General features: G+C 48.9%; 1 protein-coding gene across 2 annotated transcripts; it reads right to left on the reverse strand.

Annotated features, from left to right (window-relative positions):
- Positions 1-1,060: 1,060 nt before the first annotated feature.
- Positions 1,061-26,037, reverse strand: LOC122705446 (feline leukemia virus subgroup C receptor-related protein 2-like). Of its 2 annotated transcripts, XM_043920835.1 has the most exons (11): positions 25,483-25,923; positions 21,219-21,360; positions 18,449-18,589; positions 12,017-12,084; positions 10,731-10,834; positions 7,682-7,792; positions 6,496-6,601; positions 6,234-6,345; positions 5,619-5,661; positions 3,889-3,945; positions 1,061-2,013 (listed from the first exon to the last, which is right to left on the reverse strand). In XM_043920835.1, exons 1-10 carry the CDS (start codon positions 25,921-25,923, stop codon positions 3,915-3,917), a joined length of 1,299 nt encoding a protein of 432 aa, XP_043776770.1. In that variant the 3' UTR covers positions 1,061-2,013; positions 3,889-3,914. The 2 variants fall into 2 exon arrangements, with proteins under 2 accessions (XP_043776770.1, XP_043776769.1); XM_043920834.1 differs by lacking the exon at positions 3,889-3,945 and having other exon boundaries at positions 1,948-2,038; positions 25,483-26,037.
- Positions 26,038-26,898: the final 861 nt, after the last annotated feature.

A 26,898-nucleotide genomic window follows, 5' to 3' on the forward strand; every position in this document is an offset into this window, starting at 1 on the left:
TCATTAAGATGTCTACAAACAATAAATGCTGGACAGGGTGTAGAGAAAAGGGAAGGCTCTTGCACTGTTGGTGGGAATGTAAATTGATACAGCCACTATGGAAGACGGTAAGAAGATTCTTTAGGAAACTAGGAATAAAATTACCATATGACCCAGCAATCCCACTTCTAGGCATATATATACCCTGAGGAAGTCAGGGTTGAAAAAGACACATGTATCCCATTGTTCATTGGAGCACTATTTACAATAGCTAGAACATGGAAGCAGCCTAGATGTGCATCAACAGATGAATGGATAAAGAAGTCACGGTACACATCCAGAGTGGAATATTACCCAGCCATAAAAAGGTACACATTTGAGTCAGTTCTGATGAGGTAGATGAACATAGAACCTATTATACAGAGTGAACTGAGTGAGAAAGAGAAATAAGATATTCTAGTGCACATATATGGAACCTAGAAAATGGTACTGAAGAATTTACAGGGCAGCAATGGAGAAGCAGACATAGAGAACAGACTTATGGACATGGGGAGAGGGGAGGAGCAAGTGAGATGTATAGACAGAGTAACATGGAAACTCACATTACCATATGTAAAATAGGCAGCCAACGAGAATTTCCTGTATGTCTCAGGAAACTCAGGGGCTCTGTGTCAACCTAGAGGGGTGGGATGGGGAGGGAGATGGGAGGGAGGTTCAAAAGGGAGGGGATGTATGTATACCTATGGCTGACTCATGTGGAGGTTTGACAGAAAACAACAAAGTTCTGTAAAGGAATTATCCTCCAATAAAAAAAACTTAAAAAATAATGACCCACTCGATGACAACATCTCATGGTATGGACCCCCCACCCTTCCTTCCCATTCCTACCCCCAAAGCCATCTCTGCCCCAACAAATGACAAGACAGGCCATAATAACTAATTATATTTTAAAATAAAGCAATAGTTTCAGTAAACATTTTATTTATGTATTTTGAGGGACTGAAGAGTAAGCACTTTGGCCTCATCAAAAAGTAAAAACCACCACTCCCCACTTGCCTCCCACCCCTGACTCGGTCCTCCTGCCAGAAGTCTGACTTCTCTCAGGCAGAGCATCTGTGCACACAGACGCAGGCACCCCTGGCTCACCCCGGCCCCGGCCCAAGCACCGCTTCCACGCAGGCAACGCCAATGCGCTGCGGCCAAGGCAGTGGGCACAACACACAGCATAGGGGTCTTGATTACAGAGCTCACGGCACAGGAGAACTGGCAAAAACGTCTTATTGTGAGGTGACTCTTCCCAAGCCCGTGAGTAGAGCCAGATGCAGGCAAGGCAGGGGAGGTGAGCTTGGGCTGGTTGAAAGGAGTCCCTTTATATTCAGGAAGTCTGAGAAAGGATTGTCGCTGGAAGAGGGATGAGGAGAGGGTTTGGGGCTGCAAACACTGTGGCCACCAGAGGTGGACACGCTTACCTAACCCAGCAGACCCAAGGGCCATTCAAGGGCCATTCAATGACTACCTCTCCTTTCCTTTCATCTCTCGGGAGACCTTTGCAGTTCTTGGGGGGAATGATCCAGGTGAGTTTGCAGTGAAGGAGACAGACAGTGGGCTGGGCTCACCCTTCCTCTGGAGAACATCTCCCTAGAGATGGGCTGAAGCAGGAAGTTGAGGCAGCAGCCAGGACTGACTCCAGGCTTCTCTCTGCCTCCCCAGCTCCCAGAACCTGCAGGGGGAAGGCAGGGCCCCCACCTGTGTGCTGGAAAGTGCATCTCCCCCACGGAGACGGCACACTCTGGAGTGGGTTCCAGGAGGCAGAGGCTCTGTCCTTTAAGACAGAGATGTTCCTCCCAGTTCCCCCAGAAGCTGCTCGGGTGAAGGCCATGGGGCTGGCAGGCAGAGCTGGGCTGGCTGAAGAGGTGGGGGGTGGTCCGATCCCCTGAGGTGTTCCTCCACCATCTCTCAGAAACGCTCCTCCCCGACAGTGGTGGGGGCTTTGCTGCTCTTGCTGTCCTCCTCCTCCTCCCCTTCCTGGGGTTTCTACAAGACAGACAAGGGGACGGCCCTTGGGGTGAGGAGGCAGGGACTCCAGCCTGCTGAGTATCTGCCTGCCCATGCGTCTGGAATCTGGGGGAAGACCAGAGCCCCAGGCACTCAGCATCCCCGACAGTGAACAAGGACGAGGACAGGGGCTCCGCTCACGCACAGAGCTCCCCACCCCCAACACACACACCATCACGACAGGAGCGAAGGAGGAGCGAAAAGGCCAGCCTTCCGGGACACCACAGGCTCCAGGGACCATCTCACTGTGAGTGCCACTGAGCTCCCGTCACCCTCCTCCCCTTCTGACAGCCTCACCCCAGCTGGATGGGCCCCCGCATGCCTGTGGAAGGGCCAGGTCTGCACCCCCCTCAGGAGTGCTGACTGCCCCCGGTCAGGGCAGCCCCCAGGTGAGGAATATGGTTACCACGTGTGTGGAACAGATGCACAGAGAACTGTTATAAAGACAGTATGCAGTATGGCTCAAAGTATGTACATTTAATATAGTTTCCCCACAGAAAAAGAGACTTTATATGTGAATATCTTTTCCCCACAGAAAAAGAGACTTTATATGTGAATATCTTTTCCCCATAGAAAAAGAGACTTTACATGTGAATATCTTTTCCCCATAGAAAAAGAGACTCTGGGTCAGTTTGTCATCAGATTTCTTGGGGACGATGGCACAGAATTAAAAGGCATTCAGGGTCACACTTGTTAGCTGGGTGGGATTTAAATATGCCCTGGAGATTATGCTCTGAGGTTCCTAGGTGCTGACTGCCACCTTGGGTGTTTGTCTGCTTTTTAGAAACACTTTGCTTCTTCTCACAGGGGCTCATCTCGTTCCCAACAAGGCCTCGAGCACAGGCCGAGCCCCACACAGCTCTGACCATCGAGGCTGGCGGAGCACATGCAGGCCACATCAGCTGGACAAACGGCATTTCACCCGCCACGACCCCCAGGGCAGCCCGTGGCAGAGGCAACAGCGGGAGATCCAGCGTCCGGTTCTCCATGTTGCTAACTTGTTGGCACCAGCTCGGCCTCAGCCCTGAGAAGCCCTCACTCAGGAGCCAGCAGCCGACTTCAACCACTCACGCCACCTCCTGTCTTGACACACTCATGCACACACACTCGCCTCCTTCAGCGCCATCACCTTGAAGTCACAGTTAAATAGGGCCTAGTGTCTCTGGGGCTGAGAACTACCAACTGGAAGAAAAATGGAAACCCAAACACAGATTGTCATCATCAGCATCAGTCCTGACCCACTGGAAGTTCTGGCTCTTTCTGCCAATGACCCACCTCACTGATCAGAAAGCGCAGCTCTGGCCCGATGCACTCCCTGCCCTGTTGTCCCCTGCTGCTGAGACTGAAGTCCTGGGACGATCTGCAGGTCCCACTCACGCCCGCCACCTCGGTGGGGGAAATGACGGCTCCTTCACGACGCCCCTGACAGCCCTGACTTCCCTGGGACCAGCCCCGCGGGACTCTGACCCCCGTCCCACCAGGCCCCCCAGGAGCGAGGGGGGTGCGGACAGCTGGGGAGTATCCAGGACAGCACCGTGAGCGCCTGCACCCGCTGGCCTCCTGGTCCGACCCGTGCTGCTTCCCACAGTCCCCACGGACAGACTGAGCGCTCACCGCCTACCGGGTAACAAACCTGGTCCCCGGGGACAAGGCTCTGCCTGTAAGACAGGGAAGTGTGGGCCGACCTAGGTAGTAACAGGAGGAAATGAAAATGTGTACATGGAGATGTGGGGTTTGAGGAGCAGTGGTGTAGAAACGTTGTCAGACTCTCCTAAGGAAACAAGCAGGGTAGAAAACCCAAGGCACAGTATACCCACAGGAAACACACAGGGAAATGACTAAAATGTTACTTACTAAGTTATCTCTGGTTGCTACAAATATCAGCCACCTATGACTTCAATTTCCCTAAATCTGAAAGGGAAACACAGATTATGAAGTAAACATAGCAAAATTTGTATCACTTCACACAATGGGTCACATTTCAAATGGACACATTTTTACTAGAATCCATCCTGTTATCACAGGCATCTTTTACCCAGGCTCACAATGGATGGCACAGGGACCAGACCATCTCCACAGGGGTTTTGCCAGGGTTCACACAGGCTCCTGAGGAGACTGCTCCTGTCTCGGCCTTGCCCTGTGTCCCCACTGAACGACCTGTCGCAGGCGCCTCCCCCCACCTGCTCCCTGCTGCCGCCTGCCAGCTCCAAAGCGTGAGATCAGAGGACAAACAAAGACCTAAAGATGAGCATCCCATCATCAAAAGGCCTAAATATACCAGTTTCAGATTCAATTTTTCTTATGGAAATTGGCAAAGATTTTTCAAGCAGGTAAATACGTCAGTTTTGACCTTACATACTCTGAGGGCAATGTAAACAAGTAGTATTGACAGTACCTTTCTAGAGGACAGCTGAGTAATACATATCAAAGTCTTAAAAGTGGGCATGACCACTGACCCGTTACTCAAGGAAATACTTTGCTGAAGAACATGCCCAAAGATTCAGCTTCTGGGACATCGATCACAGTATTGTTTAAAAGCAAAATATTCCTGGACAAGAAAACTATTAAATCGTGTTTATCCATGTGCAGTTATTAGGACATTGTGCAGTCATTAAAGGTATGCTGCAAGTTGGGGGGGAAAGTGTATCGTAAGAAACGACCCGATAAAACACTGGCAACAAGTAAAAGAGAAAAAAGCACATCGAACAAGATTCCATTTCTGTTTAAAAATACAGCCATGTACACTATTATATGTGGACACAGACACATATAAGAAATGCAAAAATAACAGTACCTCATCTCTAACTGATGCTATTACAGGTGACCATTAAATTTTTACACTTTTCTGTATTTTTTAAAGTTATTTTACAAAGAAACATGTATTACCTCTGCAATAAGCTTTAGGTCTTTTTTTCTGTTTTTAAAGGAATATATCCTACTATGCTCCTTCTTAGAGCTGAAAATTCCTTCCATCCTGACTCAGACTTGAAACCTAGCAGTTTGATTAAAATACTCCACAGCCCATTAGAGCAACTGGGAAGCACTTTTCTGTCCTAGATCAAACTCCTGGTCCTCTCCCCTTTCACCACCAACGCCTGCTTCCCGACTTGACCTATTAGAGCCCTGCTGGCAACCCACCGGTCTCTCTGTCCCCTGGCACTGCCTGAGGGTACATGCCAGGAGCGCCACGGCCTGGAGACCACCACCGCCATGACGGGGTGGTGGAGCCAGCCCCCAGCCTTCCTCCCCAGTCACCCATCCGAGGATGAGAGGAGAGGAGCCGGGGCCTCGGGACTTGTCTCAGGACCCCGGGGTGGGTGTTGCTCGGCAGACTGACACAGGGACCAGCTCTGGGGACCAGAGCAGGGAGGCCAGGAGCAGGGGAGGAAGTGGGAGAAAAACCCGGAGAGGGCAGCAGAAAAGCGGGGCTGAGCCCCACGGAGGAAGCCCTTTGTCTCCACGTGTGTGACGCTGAGCTGCTCTCACAGCCACCGGTCCCCGGGCGCTCCCCCGCCTCCCCCCAAGGCCACAGCCTCAGCAAAGTCTGTGTCCACATCTCAGCCCGGCAGCTCCCACATACTCACCTCCTCAGGAGCCTCTGCCTGGGGAGATCTGCCTTAATGAATGCTAAGATCAAGGGATGACAAAGGGCAAGTTATCAAGCAGAGCAATGGTCAAGCTCATCCACAAGAGGGAGCCCTGAACTCTCCTAAGGGTCACGCGTATCCCACCTCCCTCAGACCTTCCAGGGATCTGGAGGTTCCATCAGCCACCTTGACAGAGCCTGGGGGACCACTGCTGTGCCAGACAGGAAGAAGCCAGTGATGACGCTGGCCTCCATGCACAGACCCCTGATATTTGCAGGGAGCTTGCACACAGTGCTCCAATCCTCACAGCAATCTCCAACCTATAGACTAGGAAAGTGGGGCTCCCAGAGGTCGGTCCACTTGGCCAAGGTCAAAGAGCTATGGAGGTCAGTGTCACAGTGCGGGGTTCCAAAAGGGTCTGTTGGGGGTGGGGTGGGGGCGAAGCCCATGCTCATGCCTCCTAAAGATAGTTCCTCACGAGCCCTCCACTTTGCAGCTCTGCACCAGAGTCCCGGATCTGTGTCATCAATCAGGACACTGGGGTCTGAATCTGCCAACAGCATAAACTCAGGCGCAGCCAGAGCATCACTTTGTCCTGAGGCCCCGACTCACCAGTGAGCACTGCTCCAAGGGTCAGAAGGACACACAGGAAGATGTTCCCAGGCATGGTTCCGTAGTTGTCCATGATCTGGCCCTGGGAGATGGTGAAGATGATCCCGAATACCTGCAGAGGCACGGAGAAGACTGGAACCAAGGGTCCAGGCAACCAGCCCACAGGGGAGCTGAGCTGCCCATATGCAGCCCCTGCACCCGCCGAGCCCGGGAGGGAACAAGGACCCACGGCCTCAAGGCCACCACCCAACGAGAGGCCTACCTGGGCAGACACGTTGAGGAGGCCAGACGACACAACTTCGGATTCCGGGTATGTCAGCTCCACGGCAAACTCAAATCCCAGAGTGACATAGCCAGTTATGGAGAAGCTGACGAGCAGATCACAGAAACAAGGTAATGGAGGACTCCAGAGCAAGGAGGATAGGAGCCCATCTCCTCCATACAACGACCTTGCCTGCTTTCTTTCTTCCCATCAAGACATTCCAGGCCCTTGAAAATGAGGCAGGCCAAGGAAACAGGGGCCCTTGTGGGCCAGAAAGAAGCTGAGGCTCTTTTCTCAGGGGCCCTTTGGGGAGCCCTGCTCCTTCTGCATCCGACCATCAGTTAGACCGGGTCAGCATTTACAGGAGGGGTTGGTCCGCCTGGAGTGTTCAGCCCTCAGCTGAGACCTGCTGTGTGATGGGTACACAGCCCTGGGCTGGCAGGGGAAGTCCTGGATATTGACCAGCCTCTCCATGGCTCTCTGGGACTCAAGAGGAGGGCCTCGGAGTCTTGAGTGTCCTCCAGAGAGGCGCCAGCTAAGGACCCAATCTCTGTCTCTCTATCTCTGTCTCTCTCTCACACACACACACACACTCATGTATGGCCCACAGGAAAATAATTAGGAGGTGACAATGAGCAGAGAGCCCTGTGGACAGGTTCTTTCTCATATAACAGGTCTAGAAAATAACAGACGGCCAGTTCTGTGATCTGACATCTGCACCACACTTTCTGCTGCTTTCACATCTGTAATCACTCTCATTACTTCTAACAACTGCATACATATGGCAGGCCACTCTTATCATCTGGGTCTCAGAGCAGTTATGTGACATGCCTGTGGTTTTAGATAGTCCCCGGCATAACTGACATTAGGATCCACCCTTTCTGATTCCCAGACCTGTGTGCTTTCTGTGACCCCTTGTTGTCCCAGGCAGAGCTCATATAGACATTTCCTAGCCTCCTAGAGATTTGTGAAGGACACGGTCCACCTCATCAGCGTGGATGGGCTTGGAAGCCCCAGGGAGCCTTCTGAAATCTGACAAGTGAACATGACCTCTGGCCACCATTTCCATATTTCTGGAGGTCAGTGAGAGGCAGCAGAGGGATTCCTATTGCTTCCTAGGAGGCCAGAGCTCTAGGAGCCATGCGGTGGTGCTTTCCAGTTAAAGCAGGTGAGAGGTGAAACTTACCCAATTATCCCAGCAGTGATGTATACTATCCACAGGTGTCCCAGGTTCAAGGTCCCTGTGTACCCTGCCATGCCCACCAGAGTCATGATGTAGAGTACCAGGGTGGTCCCCCTACAAAGAAAAACGAAGGTTCTAAGTGACGGCCCACAGACTTCACCAGGATCTTTCCTTCCTCCCTCCCACCCTCCCTCCCTTCCATCCTTCAGGCACCTACTATATGTCAGGTCCTCTGCTGTGTGCTGGGACATCTACTCACATGAACACTGTGTCCATGTGGTTAGTGGAAATAAGACCCATGCTCACACAAATAGTTCTTGTGCTCAGAGCTACCAAGGATCAGACCAGGACAGTATAAAGCGTCTTGAGGCATGTGTGTTCTGCTCTAGACCCCTCTCAACTAGATCACTCTGCACCTGGACTTGACACATCCTACCAACATAAAAGAAGGGCACAGCTCTTGTCTCCTTCTCCTCCACCCAAAAAAAAAAAAAAGAAAATGGGACACACATCAGCTGTGGTCAGGAGGCGGTGGCACGCAGGCAACCCCAGAAGCCCGTTCTGCTTGTCTGCATCGCCCCCCGCCCCCGGGACAATGCCGGGCAGGGACCTGACTGAGAGTCTCTGTCGTCTCCGGGTCCTTCCTGTTGCCACACGTGCAGCCCAGCTCTTCCCGCTGAATCTGAACTGCTCCGCTCCTGACAGTGCAGCGGAGAGAACATTCTCCAGCCCTGAACGAGCCCTTGACTCCAAAGCCCGAGGGAGAAAGCTGCGCCCACTCCCGGCGCGTGTCCCCCCCACTGGTCCCTCAGAAGGCCCAGCAGGGCTGGTTTCTCTTCCGGGCTCACCCTGCTCGTGCCCCTGCTCGCACCTCGCCCCCCAGGTGGCCCACCCAGGACCGCTGTGGCCCTGACTCCTGCACTGGGACCGCCACCCTCTCCCGGTCCTCCTGACTGAGGTCAGGGGCTCGGCACCTCCTTGGGTGCTCTGGCCACTAGCATCAGGACTCAGACCATGAAAGCTCAGAGCCTTCCCTCATCTCTGCTGAAGCCAGAAACACAGTGGGGCCGGCAGGTGCATACTGTGCTTGTGTCAAACTGATACTGCAGTGATTGGAGGCCAGGAATTCTGTTGAGCCCTTTACATGCAGTTAGTATTTCATTCAACTATTACAAAAGGTGTGCAAGAAAAGTCTGTACAGCTATCCTGAATGTGACCAAAGAGGAAACGTGAGGCTCAGGTTACATGTCCAAAGTTACCCACACAGTAAATGCATAGCTAAGGTATGAACTCAGAGCTGGGATGGGAAATCTGTGCTCTTTCTACTCTCCCACACAGGAATACTAACACCCTGTTGGTCTTTGGAAAAGAGTAACAGCCTCTGCAGGACACCCCTCCCTCCTGGGTCTTCAAAGCATCTGTTGAGGTCAGAGGGCCTCCATCTCTTCTCCCTCTGCTCCTCAGATACAGGCCCTCCCGCTGCAGAACCCAGCCACATGGGCACCCATCTCCCTTGCTGACCCCATAAGCTCACCTTTTGCCATATTTCTTTACACACAGCTTCTTCTTAAACCACTAGCCTGTCTGCAAAACTATCTGTAGCCTCAGCCAGACATAAATGGACCTGACCATCCAATTTCCATCTCCAAACCAAAGGAGACACACCTGGGAGCCTCAGGGAGAAGGAACAGGCACCAAAATGCCCAGATGACAGAGCTCCCCCACCCTTTCTCTGCCCAAGTAGTGGAGCGGAAAGAATGTCCATGCTGACTGCAGGATGCAGACATCAAATGACACTACAACCAGCGTCAGCTAGACTCTGCAGTGTCCTCCCAGCCCTTTCACTGTATTTTCACTCTCTTTTCTGGTTCATCTGAATCATCTGGCTGCCCACATCCTGGCCCAGCAAACATTCCAATCCCTCCTTTCTGTTGCCACAGATCAAGCCCAGAAAAGAGATGCTGCTATTCCCCGGTTCAAGGGAGGCCAGTCCTCACTGCCTGAAACCAGCAACCAGCATATGGCAGAAACGAGGCTGCAGCCCAGCTCCACCAGCAGGAATTAGGTCCAGCCGGGCTCCTCCTTGTGTCTGGCCAGGCAGCCACATCCCCAGGGAGGGCCTCAATTGGCCTTTGATGAGGGCAGCCAGAGGGAGCCCTGGTCTGACCAGAGCCTCACAGAAGCGGGTTTGTGTGCAGAGAACAGGTCTGCCGCTGTCTGTCGCCTCCAGACACTGGGAACTTTGGAGGCCTTGACAAAGCAGCCCAGAATACTGCCCTGCCCAGCGCAGGACAGCCCAGGCAGCTGCCCCACTGAGCCGCATTAACTGAACACCCAGCGGATGCGGAGCACAGGACACACAAAAGTTGAGCCTCTGTTTTCAGAGAACTTTCTCCAAGGCTGGCTACTGAATCAAGGCATCCGGGTTGATTTCTAAATGCAGACTCCCCTACTGAATTGACATCCATGAGGTGTGGAACCCAGGGATCTGTGTTTTTAGTAAGCATCCTGGTTTAGCCTTCAATCTACTAAAATCTTAGTGGCTCTTAGAAATGCACTGGGCAATCAGGACTAACCCATATCACAGTATTTACCAATGATGTGGTAGCAATTGCAAGGTAATACACTGAAAATTGTTGGATGCACAGAGCACCTTGGTGAACCCCATGGGGTCCATGAGGGAGCCATGGAAACCTGGCAACGGAACCACCTTCTCATCCCCACTCTTTGGCGTTTCCACACACGTCCAACTGCTGATCCTTTCCCATGTTTCTTTTCTCCTTCCTCTGCTTCTTCCGTGATCTGCTTGGGGTGGAACTCAGACAGGCCTGATGTCCTCTGTCTCTAATCTTCCTATGGTCCCCAGAGTGCAGGCACTGCTTCCTTCATTTTATAAATGAGGAAACTGAGCCTCCAAGAAGGTAGCTTTGAACTTTCTCCTTGACCACTCAGACCCCAGCTGCTGCAATCACATCCTTGGAGCCATGTTCCTAATGAACATGTCATTTCAAAACATGGTCTTCAATTCAGTCTAAGAGGAAGAGTCACTTACTTGTAGGTTTTGCTCCTATCCAGCCAGATGATTGAGAACACAGTCCCAAGCATTCCTGCAATGGCAATGGTCAGGCCGATTCTTCCAACTATCACACCTTCCCCCTGGAAAAACCACAGCCCCAAGGATCACTCAAGGATGGAACAAGACATCTGATGGGGAGCAGTCACCAGCAGGCAAAGGGGTAAAGGCAAGTAACTGGGGTACCATTAGAGCTAGTTCTCAGAAAGTATTAGAATGAGATGACCTATAAGAAGCTGCCAGTGGGGACAGAATCCTAGAATAATTGCTCCTCCCAACATAATATAACCCTGGATATGTCTGGATCATACTGAATCCTGGGGGAAAATAAATTCTATCCTAGAACCACTTTTGGATAGATTTTTTAAAATATAATCTTTATAGGAAATCTTTGTCATTATTCCCATCTCTAAGATGGAATAACTGTATATATACCCAAAGATTTCATAGATTTTTTTCCCCAGCTATCAGTACTAAAGGGATAGAAAGATAATAATTATATATATTTAAAGTGTTTTTAGAAGCCAGACACCATGCTGGGGATTTTTATATCATCATCTCATTTAATTCTCCTAATTCTCCACCATAAGGTTAGGAATCAATATCCCCCATTTTACAGGTGAAGACATTGAGGCACAGTGAGATCAGCCCACTAGCCCAAGGTCATGAGGCCTTGATTAAGTGCAGAGGTAGGATTTGAACACAGATCTGTCAACCTCCAACATGAACACTCATGCACAGTGGCCCACTCTCCCACAAGCATGAGACCCTTGATTTTTAAAAAAGAGGCCTGGGCCTTGGATTCCTGATTCTAAATACTCAGAGTCCCATTCCCAGCCCTTCCTGGTTCTGGAAACATTCACAGCATGCTTTCCCTTGAGCCACTAAGCATTTAAAATTAAACCTTGTCCACACTTCACAACTTAAACATTTTATCTGCGAGTCTATGTGTATATGTGTTTGCCTACTATGTTGCCTGGCACCATGTTATGTACTTTACATATATATATCTTAGTATTTACTTTCTAAACCTCAACTAATCTTTCAATAAGTAATTAGGCTTCTTTTGAGAAAAGAAAATGAGAGCTAAGAGATGGTAAACCAGCTTATCACACATCTGATTTCTATTGGTGGTGGGGCTGAGACCCAGAGCTGCCTCCCTTTAAATCCTGGAGCACACACCATAGCATGCTGCCGCCCCAGCTCCTGCCCAGACTAGAAATCACCTTCTCTCAGGACCCAGCAGGTTTGGGGAATACCCTTACCATGTAGTGGAAGATCACCATGCGATTCAGCAGGGTGCACAAGGCATAAAAAGCACCAGCATTCAGACCTGAAGGAGGCAGGGAGAAACACAGCATTAGGGTCGTTCTCCTGCTGGGGCCACTGCTGACTTCTGCCCCCAGAGGTGAGAGGTCAGAAACGCTACCTCCTTGCAGTGGGAGTGGTGCCCTCAGAGAAGAAGAAGTGCTTGAAAACAACCAAAAGTAATCACTTTACTCTCTTCTTAACCACACAGCATTGCCTTCTCATCCCTTTAGCTCTGTCCTGGAGACACAGGCTCCAGAAAGTACCTATCACTCTCAGTCAGAACTGTCTACATCCCTCTTAAGGGTTGGCCTGACCTAAGGGTTCAGTGAAACTACTGGACACCTTCTACCTCCTCTTGATGACCTATGCCCTCTCCAGAATGCTCCAGACCTCTGACCCCTGACAACACTCCCTCTGCAAATAGATTGTCACCTCTTTCCAACACCCCTCTTTCAACTCTCTTCTCACATTTCATATCACCCAAAATCTTATATTTGAAATCAGAAAGGAACCTAAAGAACATCTAGTTGACTCTCCTGATTCATTGATTCATCCAGCAAGTAAATGGAGCACCTAGAATATATTGTAGTAATCGGTGTCATTAGAGAATGAGGCCATTTGTCCAAAACCATATAGTGACTTTGTAACCAAGATGAGACTAAAACTGATCCAAAGAAAAGGGCCTCCTACCCTCCCTTCATAATAATGATTATGATGGTGGTGAGGCTCACACAACTACCACTGGCACACTTGGCATTGGGTCCACTTAGAAGGATGTAAGACAGGACACGGTGCCCAGGCAGGGCAGCCTCAGGAATTAATGGTGATGGCTGATGATGACGGTGGTGGTGGTGATGATGGTGATGGTGGTGGTGGTGGTGGTGGTGGTGGTGATGGTGGTGGTGGTGGTGATGGTGGTGGTGGTGGTGATGGTGGTGGTGGTGGTGATGGTGGTGGTGATGGTGGTGATGGTGGTGGTGATGGTGGTGGTGATGGTGGTGGTGATGGTGACGGTGGTTGTAGTGGTGATGGTGGTGATGGTGGTGGTGATGGTGGTGATGGTGGTGGTGATGGTGGTGGTGATGGTGGTGATGGTGGTGGTGGTGGTGATGGTGGTGATGGTGGTGGTGGTGATGGTGGTGGCGGTGGTGATGGCGGCGGTGGTGATGGTGGTGGTGATGGTGGTGATGGTGGTGGCGGTGGTGATGGTGGTGATGGTGGTGGTGGTGGTGGTAGTGATGGTGGTGATGGTGGTGGTGGTGGTGGTGGTGATGGTGGTGGTGGTGGTGATGGTGATGGTGGTGGTGTTGGTGGTGATGATGGTGATGGTGGTGATGATGGTGATGGTGGCGATGATGGTGATGGTGGCGGTGGTGATGGTGGTGGTGGTGGTGGTGGTGGTGGTGATGGTGATGGTGGTGGTGTTGGTGGTGATGATGGTGATGGTGGTGATGATGGTGATGGTGGCGATGATGGTGATGGTGGCGGTGGTGATGGTGGTGGTGGTGGTGGTGGTGGTGGTGGTGGTGATGCTGGTGGTGGTGGTGATGCTGGTGGTGGTGGTGGTGGTGATGGTGGTGGTGGTGGTGGTGATGGTGATGATGATGATGGTGATGATGGTGGTGGTTATGGTGGTGGTGGTGATGGTGGTGGTGGTGGTGATGATGGTGGTGGTGGCGGTGGTGGTGATGGTGGTGGTGGTGGTGATGGTGATGGTGGTGATGCTGTTGATGGTGGTGGTGGTGATGGTGGTGGTGGTGATGGTGGTGATGGTGGTGGTGATGGTGGTGGTGGTGATGCTGTTGATGGTGGTGATGGTGATGATGGTGATGGTGGTGATGGTGGTGGTGGTGGTGATGGCGGTGGTGATGGTGGTGGTGGTGATGGTGGTGGTGGTGGTGATGATGGTGGTGGTGGAGGTGGTGGTGATGGTGGTGGTGGTGGTGGTGATGCTGTTGGTGGTGGTGGTGGTGGTGATGCTGTTGGTGGTGGTGGTGGTGATGGTGGTGGTGATGGTGATGCTGGTGATGGTGGTGGTGGTGATGGTGATGCTGGTGATGGTGATGATCGTGATAGTGGTGGTGGTGGTGGCAGTGATGCTGGTGATGCTGGTGGTGAGGGTAGAGGCACGTCCTTATATACTAGACTTTTCTAAACAACTTACAATCCTAATAACCCTAGAAAGTAGGTCATGTGAAGTGAAGTCGCTCAGTCGTGTCTGACTCTTTGCAATCCCATGGACTATAGCCTACCAGGCTCCTCCATCCATGGGATTTTCCAGGCAAGAGTGCTGGAGTGGGTTGCCATTTCCTTCTCCAGGGAATCTTCTTGACCCAGAGATTCAACCCAGGTCTCCCGCATCGTGGGTAGATGCTTTACCATCTGAGCCACCAGGGAAGTTCATATTCTCTTCCAAATTTATAGATGTGAAAGCTACACTCAGATTTGAAAAACAATTACACAGATGTCAGTCTGGAAGACTCAACATGGGTCTTTTTAATTTCAGCTAATTTTGAGGCTCACACGACTGCCACTGGCATACCTGGCATTAGGTCCTTTTAGAAGGACATAAGACAGGACACGGTGCCCAGGCATGGCAGCCTCAGGCGCCCCCTTCACTGGAGCCAGTCCACAGGACCCCAGGCCACAGAACCACTCAGAAGCCATTCTCTTTTGCCCCCAAGCTGATGGCTCAGTGCAGGGAAATGTGGGCATGTCCCCCACCCTGCCTTAACCCCTCCCAGGAGCCATGATAGTTTGTAACTCATGCAGAGGCACGGTTGCCAGGATCTCCATAAAGGACAGGCCAGTGGAAAGAGTCACTGTGCTCAGAGAAGGACAATGAAGGGCTTCCAAACAGGGGTGAGAAGATGGCCCAGGAGGGGGAACAAGCTGGTAGAGGAGCAGGACGTGGAGCTGATCTTCTACCAAAACATTAGAAACACACCTGCAATGGACCAAATCACACAGAACAGCTACTGAACACTGACAGAAGCCCTCAGACTTCCATAAAGACGAGAAAACCTCCACAAAGGAGGAGTCAGGGTGGGGCCTCTGCCCCAGAAGGGAGCTGTGAAGTAGGGAAGGTTCCCGAACCTGGGGAAGCCTCCTCACCAACACGGGGATAAGACTGGATGGAGGAAGAGCTTCTGAGCCCAGGAGGAGGGCACAGCAACTGGTTTGTCAGAGGCAGAAAGGAGAATGACCCGCACAGAAGGTAAGCACCATCTCACGGCCCCTCCCAGCCTCAGATACTCCTCCGTTGGTCCGGGCAGGGAATGGATGATGAAGCTCAGGCTTCAGGGGTCAGACCTGGGGAGAAGACCAGGGTTGGCTGCGTGAAAATAGCCTGAATAGGTGACTGCAGCAACGGAGGGTATACTTAGAAGATGCTTGGGCCTGCCAGAGAGGCAAGGTGCTATTATTGGGGGCACATGAGGAGAGGGGCAGGACTACCGTAAGAGCTTCTTTCCCTGTGAGCATGCCCAGGAAACAGAACACCACTTACCGGAGGTCCAAGGACAGCACAAGTCACCACTGTCCTGGTGGGCTCCAGGGGCAGGCACAGATTGCCATCAGGAGACCCATGAGTAGGCGCCAGGCCCTGTGCCCACTGTCCTGGGGGCACGCAAGGCCTGCTGTAACTGCACACCCCATATCACTGGGATAACAGCCAGCACACACTGAGGAAGAGGCACCGAGCATCTAAACCAAAAGCAGCCCCTAGATTCCAGAAAAGAGGGCAGAGGAGAAGAACTTGAGCTCATCTCCTCTTGCAAAAATGCCACACTTGGAAAAAGAATGAAGGCACAGACTGAGATGTTACAAGAGATGTTCAACAAAAAGCTAGGAAATACAAAGAACAGAGATGAACAATACAGTAACTGCTATAAAAAATACCTTAGGAGGAATCAATAGCAGAATAACTGAGGCAGAAGAGCAAATAAATGAGGTGGGAGACAGAATGATGGAAATCACTGCTGTGGGACAGAATAAAGAAAAAAGAATGAAAAGAAATGAGGACAGTCTCAGAGACTTCTGGGACAATGTTAAACATACCAATACTTGTATTATAGGGGTCCAAAAGAAGAGAGGGCCTGAGAAAATATTTGAAGAGATTATAGTCAAAAAGTTTCCTAATATGAGAAAGTAAACTCTAACTCAAGCCCAGGAGGCAGAGAGAGTCCCATACAAGATAACCCCAAGGAGAACATGCAGAGACACGTATTAATCAAACTGACAAAAATTAAAGACAGAGAAAAACTACTAAAAGCAACCAGAGAGAAGCAACAAATAACATACAAGGGAACTCCCATAAGGTTGTCATTGTTCAGTCACTAAGTCGTATCCAACTCTTTGCCGCCCCATGGACTACAGCATGCCAGGCTCCCCTGTCCTACACTATGTCCCGGAGTTTGCTCAAACTCATGTTCATTGAGTTGGTGATGCCATCCAACCATCTCATCCTCTGTCGCCCCTTCACCCCTGCCCTCAAATCTTTCCCAGAAGGTTATCAGCTGATTTTTCAGCAGAAACTTTGCTGGCCAGAAGGGAATGGCATGATGTAATTGAAGTAATGAAAAGGAATAACCTACAACCGAGAATACTCTACCTAGACAGGTCACTCAGATTTGATGGAGAAATCAAGCTTTACAGATAAGCAAAAGCTAAAAGAATTCAGCACCACCAGTGTTATAACAAATTCTAAAAGAATTCTCTAGGCAGGGGGAAAAAATAAGGCAACTAGAATCAAGAAAATTGCAAATGGGGAAGCTCACTAGGAAAGACAAAAGACAAACACAAAGGTAGGAAATAATCCACACACACATATGATATCAAAACCAGCAATCGCGAGGAGAGCACAAATGCAGGATATTGGAAATGCACTTGAAATCAGAAGCTCAGCAACTTAAAACAGTCTTGTATATGTATAGACTGCTATATGAAAAGATAGGAAAACCACAAACCAAAAATCTGCGATAGATACACAGCAACAAAAACAGCAACCCAAACACATCATTATAGATAGACATCCAATCACAAGAGAAGAGAATAAAAGAGGAAGGGAAGAAAACAGACTTTCAAAAACAAATCCTAAACAATTAACAAAATGGCAATAAGAACATTCACATTGATAATTACCTTAAATGTAAATAGATCAAATGCTCCAACCAAAAGACATAGACTGACTGAATGGATACAAAACAAGACCCATATATATGCTGTCTATAAGAAACCCACTTCAGATCTAGGGACACACACAGACTGAAAGGGACGGAATGGAAAAAAAAAATATTCCATGCAAATGGAAATCAAGAGAAAGCTAGAGCAATACTCATATCAGACAAATAGACTTTAAAATAAAGAATATTACAAGATACAAAGAAGGACACTACATAATGATCAAGGAATATACAAAAATTTTATATATATTATATATACACACTCAACATAGAAGCACCCAAATATATAAGGCAAATGCTAACAGCCATACAAGGAGAAAACAACAGTAACACAATAATAGTAGGGACTTTTAAGCTGGTTCTTTGAAAAGATAAGCAATATTGATAAACCTTAAGCTAGATTCATCACGAAAAAAGGGAAAGAACACAAAATCATACATTAGAAACAAAAGAGAAGTTAAAACTGACATCACATAAGTACAAAGTTTCACAAGGAGACTACTATAAAAAACTATATGCCAATAAATAGATAACCTTGAAGAAATGGACAAATTCTTAGAAAGACACAACCTTCTAAAACTGAACCAGGAAGAAGTAGAAAATATGAACAGACCAATTGCGAGTACTGAAAAAAAAAAAACAGTGACTTAAAAACTCCCAACAGGGACTTCCCTGGTGGTCCAGTGGTTAAGAATCTGCCTTCCAATGTAAGAGGGATGTGGGTTCGATCCCTGGTCAGAGAACTAAACTGACTTGACAGGGGAAGGAATGGTTTCCTAGGTAAACTTAAAGGAATAGGGAAGACTCTGGGGCACACATGACTCTTCTGCTTAACCCTAAATGATGACTTTACATATACATTTGGGATCTGGAAACAGTAGTTCAGTTCAGTTCAGTCGCTCAGTCATGTCCGACTCTTTGCTACCCCATGCCACAGCACGCCAGGCCTCCCTGTCCATCACCAACTCCTGGAGTCCACCCAAACCCATATCCATCGAGTTGATGATGCCATCCAACCATCTCATCCTCTGTCGTCCCCTTCTCCTCCTGCCCCCAATCTTTCCCAGCATCAGGGTCTTTTCCAATGAGTACAGCAAGATGCACAGAAACGTCAGGTCTCTGGTCTCACATGCCCTGTTCTAGTGCACCTCGGACACACGTGCGCCTTACCATAGGTGATGACGAGACACACGTGCGTCTTACCGTAGGTGATGACTAGCAGCACAAAGTTGAGGTTTTTGAATAGTTGGATGATGGAACTTAAGTAGGAAACATCAGTAGACGCCAAGGCATAGCTCAGGCACTGGGCCCTGCTGGGGGGATGTTTAGGCTTCTCTTTGAACACTGAAAGGAAAAAAACAGAGAAATCATTGCAAATCCCTTGGTCCTATTCCTGCAGAGCTGGCACATGGATAAGAGCTGACTCCCATATCTGAGAAGGGGCTCAGACTCCAAAAAGAAATATTAATTCTTTGATTAAATCCTCTAGAGTCTCCTCTCTTGAAGCTGCATCTCACTGTCTGTGGCTGAGGGGCTGGTCCTTTGACTACTTTTTCTTAATGACCTTTGGACAGCTGCGATCATTGGACTTTCCAGGCAGTGCTCAAGAATAAAGAAGTCCTGCAATAAATGGCAAATACCAAATGGCAGAGCACTGAAAAATCCCAAAGTAACCAGTGGACAGAAAGGAAGTGAGAACTGAGGCTCTGGGATTACTGAGCCCAGATGAGGACTCAGCCCCAGAGCTCCTCCCAGGAAAGGGCTGGGCTGCCCATGCTGAGCACAGAGCCTGGCACATGCTGCCAATAAAAACTCCCTGAGTAAGGGAAAGGAGCTGCTCCTATTGGAGAGACCTCGAGTCCATCCCTAATTTCTCAGAGCGGGAATCAGACATCTGCCTCCTGAGAAACCAGAGGACTAACACATGCTCCTGCAGGACGGGGCCTCTGATAGGAAGGACCGGGGAGGGACAGTGGGAAAACCATCCTCTTTATGTTCTGAGTTCAGTACAGCTGGTATAATCCACTTCACTGCACTGACTGCTGTTCAGTTCTCTGGGGGCCCAATCAGTTTAACCAGCGGTCTGCCTAAATGGGTCCCCCAGCTGAGGCACCATCTTCACCCCCAGCCTCCATAAGAACACTTGGGAAAGGTCAGGAGACTGTCTCCATTTAGAGGAAGGTCTGGAAATGAGGTTTAATCTCTTGAAGATCAAATGATCCCCCCGCTCAGACAACCCTCCAGCCCAGACTATAGGGCCGTACTTCTTCCTTCTCTGGAAATAGTCTTGAACAACTTACCACCTTTGGGAACCTCTCATCCATTAACTGGCCAGTTCACCTCCCTTTCTATTACGTGTATGTGCTGTGCTTAGTCGTGTCTGACTCTTTGCAGTCCCCTGGACTACAGCTCGCCAGGCTTCTCTGTCCATGGGGATTCTCTAGGCAAAAGTACTGGAGTGGGTAGCCTCTCCCTTCTCCAGGGGATCTTCCTGACCCAGGAATCGAACCAGGGTTTCCTGTATTACAGGCAGATTCTTGACCAGCTGAGCTAATAATTTGGTCCCAAGTTTTCTATTAGGGGAAAGAAATCAAGGAAAGAGGTGTTTTGTTTTGTTTTTTAGTATCTGTAATGGCAGGGTTTGCTCAGGGACTTGCCAACTGAAAACCACAATTCAGATAAGATTTTTCAGTTCTTTTCAGTCAACCACTATGTGTGATTAATAGTAAAATGTCACGCTGTAGAAATGTCCTACCTTCAGATCTCAACTGCAATGAAGACCAGGCCGTCATTTGCTATAAACAAGGATTTACAACTGGGTAATTTACAGTTTGAAACTTCAATTCTGGCTGAGATTGTTCTCAGCCACAGTTTCACAGCTTCCCACCTTTCCAGGAACAACAAGGAACTCCATCCAAGAGATCCCGTGAGCTTTGAAAAGCCACAGGCAGCCCCTCCTCAGCTTGGACCCGGGGAGGGAATGACAGTGAGAACAGATGGATGAGGTGTGTGATCATAAAACTGTTTGACTCTGGAGGTGAGGCCAGCGGGAAGGAAGGAAAACTTTAACATATGTGGTGGAATTTTCAGATATTAAGAGACAGCTGGTTAATCTTTAAAGACAAATGATTCACTGAAAATGAACACTTCTCCTGCACTCTTTCTGAATTTATCACAGCCTGTGTGGTATCACTCATGATAAAAGAGGATATAAATCATATTAACCAAATATCTCAATGTTTAGACATATATTCATATAAAATTAATAGTAGTTATTAGAGGTTGCTGGTTGGGATTAGCTGGTACAATGGTGACCCCTTTTCTTTATGCTTTTTTTTGTATTTTCTAGATTTTTCCATAATAAGCCTATCTTATATACCTTTTTTAAAAGTATTTTTAGAATGTGGTCCCCAGGTATTTTCAGGTGAATGTATGAGAGGACTAGTGTTTGCAGGTCAATCCTGTTTTATTCCAGAACTTTAGAGTATGGAGTTAAACAATTTAGGCTTGAATCCAATCTCTGCCACTTACTATCTAATCTTGAATACTATCACTCTCCTCAAGTATCAGTTTCCTCTTAGTTAGGTGAACTGTACCCCCTCTACAGGGCACTTGAAGAGTCAATGAGATCAGGCACACTCAGCACAGGGCCTGTGACATCTTAAATGCTCATCAAGGGAATCGGCAGGCTGCCCATTAATTCTAATGAGGTCGCGCTAGGAAACTTGACGCTAAACCTTACTGAGCAGCTAACAAAGTACACAGGATCAGCTAGCACTGTATGAGCAGTAACTACTCAGGCTATAAGGCTGGAAGACCATCAGAAGCCCAGCCTCCAATTTCTGCAGATACATTTTATAGAGTACACGGTACCTAGAATGGTGTTCTAGGGTCATGTTCATAAGGTCCTCACCCAAGTCAGCAGGACCTCCCTCCGTCCCCACCGACCCCTTAAATCTGCTAATGACCTTACCGATGAGGACAAGGATGAAAAGCAGAGTGGCCACACCTGCTGTTATGTAGAACATGATGCTGATGTGGTAAGCAAGCTCATCAGGGTTGTCGATGTTGGGTACCGAGACAGCAGGGACCAAGAACCCAAGGGCATTTCCAAGCTATGGAAGACAGAGAGAACCAATTGTAGTATAAGTGTCCAAGAGGTGACATACACACTTAACACACTCCTAATCAGAGTCATAATCCCCAACTTCCGTTCTTTCTTAGAACACAAACAGGGATTGTTTTCCTTCTTAAGACACCGTAGATATCTTTCTTTTGCTTCACAATTCAAGTCATGTACATTTATGACAGCCTTCAGTATCAATCCTATTAAAAAAATTATAGTTGGGGTTCTCAATGCAAGCTGGCTCTTCTCTGGCTGCAAACTACTGAACAATTGTTCCTATACTCCCATCTCTAAGGTAGAATGAAATCATGTGATTTGCAGCAACACTGATGTACCTAGAGATTCTCATGCTGAGTGAAATAAGTCAGACAGAGAAAAACAAATATCATTATGATATCTCTTAAATGTGGAATGCTCAAAATCCTTCAAGCTAGGCTCAGCAGTACAAGAACCAAGAACTTCCAGATGTACAAGTTGAGTTTCCAAGAGGCAGAGGATTCAGAGATCAAATTGCCAACATTCACTGGATCATGCAGAAAACATGGGAGTTTCAGAAAAAACATCTTCTTTTGCTTCATTGACTACATGAAAACCTTGACTGTATGGATCACAACAAACTGTGAGAAATTCTTAAAGAGATAGGAGTACCAGACCACTTTACCTGTCTCCTGAGAATTCTGTATCTGGGTCGAGAATCTAACAGATCGCTACATAGGACAACTGACTGGCTCAAAATTGGGAAAGGAGTATGACAAAGCAGTATCCCTGCTTATTTAACTTCTGTTCAGAGTTGCTGTTGTTTAGTCGCTAAGTCTTGTCCAACTCTTTGCGACCCCTTGGACTGTAGCCTGCCAGTCTCTTCTCTCCATGGGATTCTCCAGGCAAGAATACTGGAGTGGGTTGCCATTTCCTTCTCCAGGGGATCTTCACAACCCAGGGATTGAATCCATGTCTGCTACATTGCAGGCAGATTCTTTACTACTGAGTCACTTGGAAACCCATATGCAGAGTTCATCATGTGAAATGCTGAGTTGGATGAATCACAAGCTGGAATCAAGATTGCTGGGAGAAATAGCAACAACCTCATATCTATGCAGATAATACCATTCTAATGGCAGAAAGTGAAGAGGAACTACTAAAGAGCTCTTTATGAGGGTGAAAGAGGAGAGTGAAAAAGTTGGCTTAAAGCTCAACATTCAGAAAACTAAGATCACTTCACGGCAAATAGATTGGGAAACAGTGGAAACAGTGTCAGACTTTATTTTTTTGGGCTCCAAAATCACTGCAGATGGTGACTGCAGCCATGAAATTAAAAAACGCTTACTCCTTGGAAGGAAAGTTATGACCAACTTAGATAGTATATTAAAAAGCAGAGACATTACTTTGTCAACAAAGGTCTGTCTAGTCAAGGCTATAGTTTTTCCAGTAGTCATATATGGATGTGAGAGTTGGACTATAAAGAAAGGTGAGCACAGAAGAATTGATGTTTTTGAACTGTAGTGTTGGAGAAGACTCTTGAGAGTCTCTTGGACTGCAAGGAGATCCAACCAGTCCATCCTAAAGGAAATCAGTCCTGGGTGTTCATTGGAAGGACTGATGTTGAAGCTGAAACTCCAATACTTTGGCCCCCTGATGAGAAGAGCTGACTCATTTGAAAAGACCCTGATGCTGGGAAAGATTGAGGGCAGGAGGAGAAGGGGACGACAGAGGATGAGATGATTGGATGGCATCACCGACTCAATGGACATGAGTTTGAGTGAACTCTGGGAGTTGTTGATGGACAGGGAGGCCTGGTGTGCTGCAGTCCATGGGGTCGCAAAGAGTCAGACACAACTGAGTGACTGAAGTGAACTGAACTCATAACACTTACTATATAAAACTCTACTCAATACTCTATAATGGCCCATTTTGGAAAATAGTTTAAAAAGGGTAGATATATGTATATCAATAATGGATTCACTTTGCTGTACACCTGGGGCTAACACAACATTGCAAATCAACTATACTCCTATAAAAATTTTTTTTAAGTACCATTAGGTAAAACATAAATTTGGTCTGCTCTGCTGTGTTAGGTTTGCAGAAAGGAATGGGGTGTTGGCAAACACAGGATAGGGAGAGGGGAGGGCAAGGGTGAGCAAAACCTCCATTAAGTTTTCTATCATTTTGAACGTGGCTTTTTCCTGGTTGGGCATGTGTTTGGTTGTTGACTTTGAAAAACTCCCATAAGAAAGCTATTTTAGCCACTTTCTAGTTTACTTCATGTATCTGTGGGAGGGACAAGGGTGTGGAGCTTCCTGGTCCACAATCTACTATGGGACAGGCTGGGTGGGAAGGTGGAGGGAGAAGGAAACTGGAGACGGAGACTTGATTCCACAGAATCGTCAGGCCCTCAAGACTGCCTGCCAAGGCAACACAGCCAGGACAGAAGTCAGGCCAGGCTCCCAGAGCCTCCTCCCATGCAGTGCACTGAGCTAAAGATTAGAAGCTTCTGCTGTGGTTTCACCTCGCAGGCGTGCAGGGCCTCTACCACCCTGCCTTGCACTCCCCAAGGTTCCAGGATATTTTCAGAATCTCAAGTGAATCAGAATTATAAGCGCCGCCCCAAGCCCACCCTCCCGTGTCAATCTGGAGAGTGACTGAGATCCCAGCTCCTCCACCTGGGAACCGGCCCATCCTACCGCAGCACAGACACCCCAGCCCTGACAGGAACCCGGCTCCAGGCAGGAGGGCGCCTTCCCAGGGCACCTTGCTCCTCTCTCCTGGTGATCACACGTCTGATCACAAACCTCGCCTGGGAAGCCAGGTGGAAACACAGGCGCCTGGCCTCTTCCCTAGAGGATCTGATTAGCAAGTCCAGGTGAGGGCCCAGGCATCTGCAGCTTGTCCTGGAGCCAGAGGTGAGGTAAATGGGCACCATTTGAGGGAGCACTGGTCTAGTTTCCTTCCCGGAGTGGCCAGCCTCTGAGCTCACCCACCCATCTTTGTTGAGGGCTTTGCATGAGGGAGAAACCAGAACTGGCATTCAGTTCCTCTTTACCTGCCCTAGAAGTCTCAACCTAGAAGTCTTATATGACCCACAATTTCAAAACATGTAAAATAACAATAATTATAATAAGTTTTTTAGTTTTATCAGCATACCAAAAAAGAGTTTGTAAGCCAGACTCAAAAAACAAAATTACTTGATATTGGTTATATGCAGTACCTAGAACATGCAAATTCATAGAAAGTAGAAGAGCTTACTAGAGGCAGGAGGAGGGGGAAAGGTCAGGTTGTTGTTTAACCGGTACAGAGTTGTTGGGGATGAAGAAAAATGTTTTGGGTACATATATTGGTAATTCTTATACAACCTTTTGAAACTAATGCCATTGAATTGTACATGTGTGACTGGGTAAAATATGTCTACTTCAACACAATTTTAAAAATCGGGTTCATAACATGCCCAACTTTCTGGCCCATAAACTCACAGAGATGTAAAAAATTTAAGATTCTCCTTTCAGAATGAAGGAAAAACAAAGGCTTCATATACGAGCTTTCCAGGACTTTCCGTGGTTTCCAGGCCTTGGAAATCAGAGCAACAGTTATATCCCATCCTCTTGCCCTCGACTGTAACCCCCAGGGAAGGTGTTTGGCACCAGGCTCTGCTCCCGCTGTCCTGGCCTCAGCTGTGTGTAAAGAAGGTGAGAGCAACACCAGGGCCCCACTCTGCTTTCCACGGGGTATGGGAGATGCTGTGCTTGAGGAAAGCTGGTTGGATGGTTGCCAGACAGTAAGACACAGAATAGGCTGACGCCCAGGGGCTACTCCCCAAGAAAGAACAGCAGTGCAGAATTCACAGGTTCAAGCTGGTGAAGTAAGTTGAGGAATGAGATCATAAAGACGGCGACAGCAGGCTTTCTGCCTGCGGAGGAGATACCGGGGGTGACAGGAAAGGCCCATCCTTCTGTCTCCCCACTTTTCTCACACAGTCACTCAATCACACTTAGTCAGACTCAGCCACACTTCACCCAGGGTCGCAAGCACTGTTGCAGTCGGAAAACACAGCTTTCACACAATGAGGCAGTTCGGTACAATGAACACTCAGTCCCCAGTGAACACCCACTCCTCCACCCACCTGATTGCCGAGGACAGCTATGGAGCAGGCAGTTGACACCTCATCATCTCCGAACCAGACGGAAGCAATGGGGGAGGGCATACCCAGGATGAAGACCTGGGCCACGGAGCAGACGACCTGGCCCAGCATGGTGACTGGGAAGAGATGTGGCTGCGGGCTGCCCACCTTCACCCAGGCCCCCAGGCAGTTGAGAGAGGAGCCAGCGAGGGCGATGGTCCGCAGGCCGAACTTCTCTAAGAGCCAGGCCACCGGCAGGAGCAGAGGGATGTAGACCAGCATGTAGCACATGGACAGCCAGTCGATGGCAAAGGAACTGACCCCGTAGAAGTACATGAAGATGTTATTGATGGCGGCGTAGTGGATCCACTGGAAGGCGTTGCACATGGAGTAGCAGCTGAACACCAGGACCACCACCCACCGGCGCTTGCTCACCTTGATCATGAACTCTCTGTCCAAGACTCTGAATAGGGTGTAGCCGCGGGCTTCTGCCTCGAGTGGGCGCATCTGAGAAGGGGTGCCATCATGCTCCTGTTGGTTGGGATCTTCACCTGCCATGACTCCAACCTCTACCGGAGCCTTGAGCATGTGCTAGACTCCAGCCGTCTTTAGAGACAGTGCCGTGACCAGTTCTCTGAAGCCCTCAGGCCACTTGCCCCTCCTGTCCTAGAGTTAGAAAATAAAGGGAGACCTGAGCCTACCAAAGAGCCTAGAGTGGGGCTCCCTATGCTCACCTCCCAGTTCTGCTCCCACTTGGCCTTTATGTCCTCTGTCCCTGACTACTATCCCCTAGGCTGGTGGAAAATGCCTCAAGCCATTCCTGGCAACCTCCCAAGGCTTTCTGGCCACATTCAGCCCATCAAAAATAGCTATCTCCTTGCACAAGAACTTTGCAGGACTCTGATAGCTCTGGGGCCGGCTTTGGGGCCTGGCTCCATCTCACTCTCCCACCCTAATTCCCAACCCTTTTTGCTAGACTTTCAGTATAAAGAGAAATCTGTAGATTTCCCAGGCTGGTTGTGCTCTTGGGATAAAGCTGAGTTATGGAAAACTTGTCTCCTAGTTGCTTTTCCCCCAGACCTGGTCTTTTGTTAGGAAACTCAGATTTGCAGCTAATTGGCAGGGTTCTTCTTTCCTTTGGATTCCTGGGTGGCCTCCTACGTGCGGGGACCTAAGTGGGAGGGGAGAGGGGGAGTTCTGAGATGCTGAAGACCCAGTGAAAGTTGAGTGAACTGCCTAGCACAGCACATACTGTTAAGTGGTCTCCGCAGCCAGGTAGTCCTAGACTGCCCCCTGCTGGTCTGCAGCCCATCCCAGAAGGTAAACCCTCAAGTCAAATCCTCAAACACTAATTTATTTCAGCCCTGAGAGATTAGAGGCCAGATCTTCCCTGGTTTCAAACACCAGCCCAGCTGCTCC

This window comes from Cervus elaphus, chromosome 12 (genome assembly GCF_910594005.1).
Source record: "Cervus elaphus chromosome 12, mCerEla1.1, whole genome shotgun sequence".
NCBI classification, from domain to species: domain Eukaryota; kingdom Metazoa; phylum Chordata; class Mammalia; order Artiodactyla; family Cervidae; genus Cervus; species Cervus elaphus.

What these genes read in the sequence shown, in the direction of transcription:
- LOC122705446 (XM_043920834.1), bottom strand. Translation starts at nt 26,037, where the DNA reads ATGGCAGGTGAAGATCCCAACCAACAGGAGCATGATGGCACCCCTTCT. An exon ending in GCTGCTAGTCATCACCTACG is followed by an intron (nt 12,085 to 18,448) that starts GTAAGACGCACG and finishes TGCCTCCTTCAG; the next exon opens with GTCTGAATGCTGGTGCTTTT. An exon ending in GATAGGAGCAAAACCTACAA is followed by an intron (nt 7,793 to 10,730) that starts GTAAGTGACTCT and finishes TTTTCTTTGTAG; the next exon opens with GGGGACCACCCTGGTACTCT.